Source organism: Somniosus microcephalus, chromosome 7, assembly GCF_052327205.1.
Source record: "Somniosus microcephalus isolate GS21.2 chromosome 7, FLI_Smic_1.0, whole genome shotgun sequence".
Taxonomy (NCBI): Eukaryota; Metazoa; Chordata; class Chondrichthyes; order Squaliformes; family Somniosidae; genus Somniosus; species Somniosus microcephalus.
The window spans coordinates 260,825,265-260,831,710 of NC_140993.1; the positions used below are offsets into that span (position 1 = coordinate 260,825,265).

Genomic DNA, 6,446 nt, shown 5'->3' on the forward strand with positions numbered 1-6,446 from the left:
TGCTGCTTTCATAAGGCACTCTGTTATATGGCGACTGTTAATATTGAGTGTACTGGCTATAGTTCCTTCATTAGTCCAGAAGTTTCAGTATCTTTATTCCCGCCCCTCACCGTAATACGTTATTCCTAACAGTAATGTTATTGGTGCAGTTCACTAGCTGTGGGGAAATTGTGTTTTTCTAACTCCATAGATTAAACAAATGTAGAATCCAGTCAAGTATGCTGCAAAATCTTTTGAAATACTGAATTCATCATTGACTGCTAAATGTGTTGTTCAATGTGGTTCACATTCAGAAACTCTGGAAACAAGTTACTCAGAAAAGTGAGGGATTCACTCTACTTCAGCTGGAAAAATTGTATGCAGTGCTCAGTCAATGCATCTACTATCACCGTAAGGAGTTTGACAAGACTACACTAGTACAAGTAAGTTACTGGGCCTTTTAAATTTGAAGCAAAGCATTCCCCACTCACCTTTATATCTAGGCTGACTTCACATTTAATAGCTTTAATGTGCTGTTTGTGATTAAAACATAATGGGGGAAAAATTCAGTTGTTTGCGCCTTAAGAGGGCGCTAATGGGGCGCAAAGCAACTAGCGCCCGGGCACGGCGATGTTTGCGCCGCTCGCGAAATTAACTAGACATTTTGCGGCGGCGCTAAACACTACCGCCACGATCTCCTGCACCAGCAAATTGTGACGTCAGTCGAGCGTGCAACGCCCCGTTAGTGCCCCGGACTGGATATTGAGTGGCGCCCCCTGCCGCTAGCAACGACAAGTTGAGGGGAGCGTTACGCTGTCCGAAAGGGACTAGGGGAGCCCTATTTAAAGGCGACCGCTTCCTGCCTTTTTTTGTCGGTGACATTTTTGCACCATGCATTCTGAGAGAGACTTCTGGAGAGATTCAACGCTGTGTGAAGGAGTTTTGAGTACTGAGCAGCACTTTGCAGGTTTATTTTGATTTGCCCTTCTTGCTTCACCAGCGCTCTGAGGTAGCGCCTCGCTCCTCGGCCTTTGCGCTTAAGACAGGTGTGAAGCGCCTGATTTAGCGCTCCAATCGCCTCCAGGGGCGATAAAAGCCAAGTTTGCTGTCGGAGGCGATAATTAGCGCCAGGCGCTAAACTTTGTGCATGGCCGATAATGGCGCCCCAAACTGGGCGATACTGAATTTTTCCCCCACTGAATTATCTTATTACTTCCACCACGAGTGACTAATCTGTAAATACTTCACCATAGTGTTATATAGTTGAAAATGCTTTTTCTAGAAACAACCCAAATTTGGAAAGACAGAATCTTGCAACAGTACTATTGTGTTCCTCACTGCAAATGAACACAGTACAAAAATTTCAGGTGGCCATTCAGATGCTAACCATTATAGTTTATTTGAAAGCCTGATACACAAGGGAGTACTTTGTACCATAAGTAATTATCCAGGGTCTGCCCCTGACAGTTTTCCCCTGTTTAAATGAGGCACCAGTTCCTTCCTTAACCTCGCCCTTTACAACAACTCCCAGACCCATGGCGACCCTCGTGCCCATACCATCTCACAAGGCCTTGTTACCTCGGGTCTCTTAGGAACATAGAACTTACTGATTATATCAAATAACTTCCTCATCTTCATTACTATCCATATCTTCTTGGCTACCTTCACCCCTATCTTTCTGGAAAAACATTTCCCCCTCCCCCCTCTCCCCTCTCCCCTCTCCCCTCTCCCCTCTCTGCTTCCCTAGCTCCCTCACCAATACACTTGTACTCTCAATTCCCCCTCCACCCGTTACACAGCTCAATCATTCTGCCCTTGATCCCATCAAGTCACTCCCACCCTCGTCCTTCCTGCCTGCTACAAGTTCTACCTGTGCACACTGAAGTCTGATGGCCTCAGACCTGACTGCACCTAGTCTGATTTGGTGTGGTCAGCCACCAAGTCTGGGTCTTGCACTACCAAGTCAAGCATTACTGTGCCTTCTAACATCCTGGCAGTCACATGATACAACAATGGAGTTGATAACTAATTGTGGCAATCAATCTCTGTTGATTAGTCCAAACCCAGACATGAGTTGAGCAAAACCACCAGTGGTGGAAACCTTTGGGAACCATAGGTCCAAAGTCACCTGTTCCTCCCAAGCATTTTCTTCACATTAAAGTAATAGCCCCTTCCTAGATTATTTTTTTGTCCCCATGTGAAGCACTTTGCACTTCTCTATCTTAAATTGCATTAGAATTACAGAGATTATACAGCATAGAAACAGGCCATTCGGCCCAGCTAGTCTGTGCTGGTGTTTAGACTCTACACGTGTCTCCTCCCATTCTATCTGCCTCATCTCAGCCTTTCAGCATATCTTTCTAGTCCCTTTTCTCATGTATTCATCTAGTTTCCTTTTGAAAGCATCTAAGCTTCTTGCCTCAACCACTTCTTGTGGTCTCAAGTTCCACTCTGAGTAAAGACATTTCTCCTTATTTCCCTGTTGGATTTATTAGTAACTACCTTGTATTTATGACCCCTAGTTTTGGATTCCCCCACAAGTGGAAACATTTTCTCCACATCTACCCTGTCCAACTCATTCATAATTTTAAAGAGCTCTATCAGGTCTCCTCTAAGTCTTTACTTTTCCAAAGAGAAAAGCCCCAACTTGTTCAATCTTTCCCGATAGCTGTAATCTCTCCGTTCTGGTACCATCCTTGTAAATCTTTTTTTGCACTTTCTCCAGTGTTTCTGTGTCCTTTTTTATAGTATGGAGACCAGAACTGTGCACAGTACTCTTAAGTGCGGCATCACCAGGGTCCAATACAAGTTTAACATAACTTCACTACTTTTGAATTCTATACCTCTAGAAATAAATCCCAGTGCTTTGTTAGCATTTTTAATTGCTGTGCTGACCTGCGACACTGCTTTTAATGATTTGTTCACCTGTATCCCTAGATCCCTCTGCTTTTCTACCCCATTCAGTTTCTTATTTTCTACGGTGTAGGTGATGTTTCTATTTTTCCTACCAAAGTGCATCACCTCACATTTATCTGTTAAAGTTAATTTGCCACTTAACTACCCGGTCTGCAAGTTTTCTAATGTCTTCTTGTATTATGTTGCATTCTTCCTCAGTGTTAGCTATACCCGCGCCCCCACCCCCCACCAAAAAAAAAATTTGGTATCATCTGCAAATGTTGATATTGCGTTACTTGTTCCTAAGTCCAAATCATTAATGTAACTTATGAATAACAGTGGTCCCAGCACTGATCCTTGTGGAACAACACCACTTTCTACCTTCCTCCAATCTGAATAACTACCCTTTAGCCCTACTCTTTCTATTTTTTGGCCAATTTGCTATCCATGCAGCTATTTGTCCCCATGACCTAACCTTTTTGTATGAGCCTACCTGTGGTACCTTATCACCAGCTGTATGCTGAATTCTCAAGTATATTCAAACCCTCCTGTAGGATATCCTGTCCAGCTTTACCTTCTATAACAGCAACAGCTTGCATTTATATAGTGACTTTAACGTAGTAAAATATCCCAAGGCACTTCACAGGCGCATTATCAGATGAAAATTGATAGTGAGCCAAAGGAGGAGATATTAGGACAGGTGACCAACAGCTTGGTCAGAGGTAGGTCTAAAGGAGGAGAGAGGGGGGGAGGTTTAGGGAGGGAATTCCAGAGCTTAGGGCCCAGACCGCTGAAGTCACGGCCGCCAGTGGGGAACTGAGAGAAGTGGGAGATGGAGGAATGCAGAGTTCTCTGAGGGTTGTGGGGCTGGAGGAGGTTGCAGAGATAGGGACAGGCAAGGCCATGGAGGGGTTTGAAAACCAGGATGAGAATTTTAAAATTGAGACGTTGCTGGACCGGGAGCCAATGTAGGTCAGCGAGCACAGGGATGATGGGTGACCGGGACTTGGTGCGGGTTAGGACACGGGCAGCAGAGTTTTGGATGAGCTAAAGTTAATGGAGGGTGGACGATGGGAGGCTGGGTAGCAGAGCGTTGGAATAGTCGTGTCTGAAGGTGGATTTCAGCAGCAGAGGCGAGGGTGGAGAGGGGCGCTATTACCGAGTTGGAAGTAGGCGGTCATGGTGATGGAGAGAGTATCACCTTCACTAGCTTTATATCATCTGCAAATTTAGCCACTGTGCTTGCGGCCCCTAGCTCCAAATCATTTATGAAGATATTAAACGAGGTCCCAAAACAGACCCCTTGTGAGACCCACTGGTAACATATTTCCAGTCTTATGACCATCCCTGTACCACCATCCCTGTACCACCACCATCTGCGTTCTATCGGTCAAGCAATTACAAACCCACTTCTTGGATCAAGCTTCTAGTCACCGCAACTAATATCGCCTCCTTTGGCTTGCTGCCAGTTTTTGTCTGCTTACGTTTTCGTGAAGCACCTTGGGCGTCTGTTTTAGTATTAAAGTGTTTGAAGACCAGGACCTCAAACCCGGCACTAAGCTCATGGTCTACAGAGCAGCAGTGATACCCGCCCTGCTGTATGCCTCAGAGACATGGACCATGTACAGCAGGCACCTCAAAGCACTGGAGAGGTACCACCAATGCTGCCTCCGCAAGATCCTGCAAATCCATTGGCAGGACAGGCGCACCAACGTCAGTGTTCTTGCTCAGGCCAATGTCCCCAGCATCGAAGCTCTGACCACGCTCAATCAGCTCCGATGGATGGGTCACATTGTCCGCATGCCCGATACGAGACTCCCAAAACAAGCGCTCTACTCGGAGCTCCGGCATGGCAAGAGAGCCCCAGGTGGGCAGAGAAAGCGCTTCAAGGAAACCCTCAAACCCTCCTTGAAAAAGTGTAACATCCCCACCGACACCTGGGAATCCCTGGCCCAAGACCGCACAAAGTGGAGGAGAAGCATCCGGGAAGGCGCCGAGCACCTCGAGACTCTTCGCCGGGAGCAAGCGGAAGCCAAGCGCAGGCAGCACAAGGAGCGCACGTCAACCCAAGCACCCCACCCACCCGCCCCTTCAACTACCGTCTGCCCCACCTGTGACAGAGACTGTAGGTCCCGCATTGGACTCATCGGTCACCTGAGAACTCATTTTTAATGTGGAAGCAAGTCATCCTCGGTTCCGAGGGACTGCCTAAGAGAAGAGAAATTAAAGATGGCATATAAATGCACCTTAATGTACTGCATTGCACCTCCTAAACCTCACCAACCTTTTCCATTTGCCTTTTTGTTTTCACCCCTGCTTGCTATCCACTGTTTTCCTCTTCTCGATGTGAAGTATTTTGAGACATCTTGTGCACGAGTGCTATAGAATTTATTTGGATGTAATTATTGGTTTTAACAATAGCTAATTGAGGAAAATGCTGCAAATCTTTTTGCTCCCTTCTCCTATTCCCTCCCCTCCATGGTTTCAGAAGTAAAGTTTCAGTCCGAGTCATACAGACTAGGTAAGTCCCAGGTCCCCACATGGTCTTGGATGAGTTAACTGGTCTTCATTGGGGCAGTGGCAGAAGTGCAAGAACTGGCTTCAGCTCCTCTGGGATAGGGAGGGAAATTGGGCAGGGTTCCCAATCCGAAACATTACACAGCAACCTCTACTGGAAGTATTCATGTGTGGACATCAGATAACAGGATCCTACACACTTGGATAAGTTACTGATACTCACTGTCAAGGCTAGCACATGAAGGATAGATACTTGGAAGAGTTATCTGAGGACAGCTGATTTGTGGAACCATACCTTAGTGAGGAAATCACCGTCGGGGAGAGAGAAAAGAAAATCTGGTCTTTTTATCCTTAAATTGAGCTGTATACCTACTTCACACTTACCAAAGAATAAAATTTGTTCTTAGGAAACATTTGATAGGTTATGATAATGATATTTTAGAACGAGTACATGTGAATGTCATTGCTTGATATTTTTTTTCCCCCCTGCCATGTAGGAAATGGAGAAAGAAGTGAGGAAGTTAAGTCGATCTTGAGCCTTCTGATTGCAAATGGATTTTCCTCGAGTATTGCATGAGTTTCCAGTCACTTTGTTTGGGACTGGTTCCAGTTTTTACAATTTGAATGTTTGTAACATAAAATGTAAAACCAACTTTTCCATCAATGAGCAATCCTTTTGTTGACCAAAACAGTTATTTTTTGATTGAATGTAAATATATATTCTAGCAGAAAATGAAGTGTTAAGTTGGGCTAAAATTTTTGCCATATGTTACGTACTGCTATATTTTGTAATTTGTGTAAAGAATAAAGTATCAAATTTGAGAAATGACTGTGTACCCTATGATTTTAAAGCAGCGGGCACAATACTACCACTATTGGATCTGCAGGAGCTGCAGTATTCTGTTATTTGCATGTTGTTACATGTGCCTGGTTAGACATTTTTGTTTAGAACTTATTTATTTAGCTGTGCTCACTTATCCACTTGTATTAATTTGTGCAGTGAGACTTTAACCTAGCCCCAAAAAATGGATGCGTTGTTCAGAATCCCAGTCAGG

General features: G+C 44.8%; 1 protein-coding gene across 2 annotated transcripts in view; it reads left to right on the forward strand.

Annotated features, from left to right (window-relative positions):
• Positions 1-6,217, forward strand: part of atad2 (ATPase family AAA domain containing 2) — an 80,937-nt gene extending 74,720 nt beyond the window's left edge. For both annotated transcript variants that reach the window (XM_085993672.1, XM_085993671.1), the window contains 2 exons: positions 294-422; positions 5,889-6,217. In XM_085993672.1, the coding sequence (XP_085849798.1) occupies positions 294-422; positions 5,889-5,927 (168 nt within the window). In that variant the 3' untranslated portion in view covers positions 5,928-6,217. The remainder of the gene's footprint in view (positions 1-293; positions 423-5,888) is intronic.
• Positions 6,218-6,446: the final 229 nt, after the last annotated feature.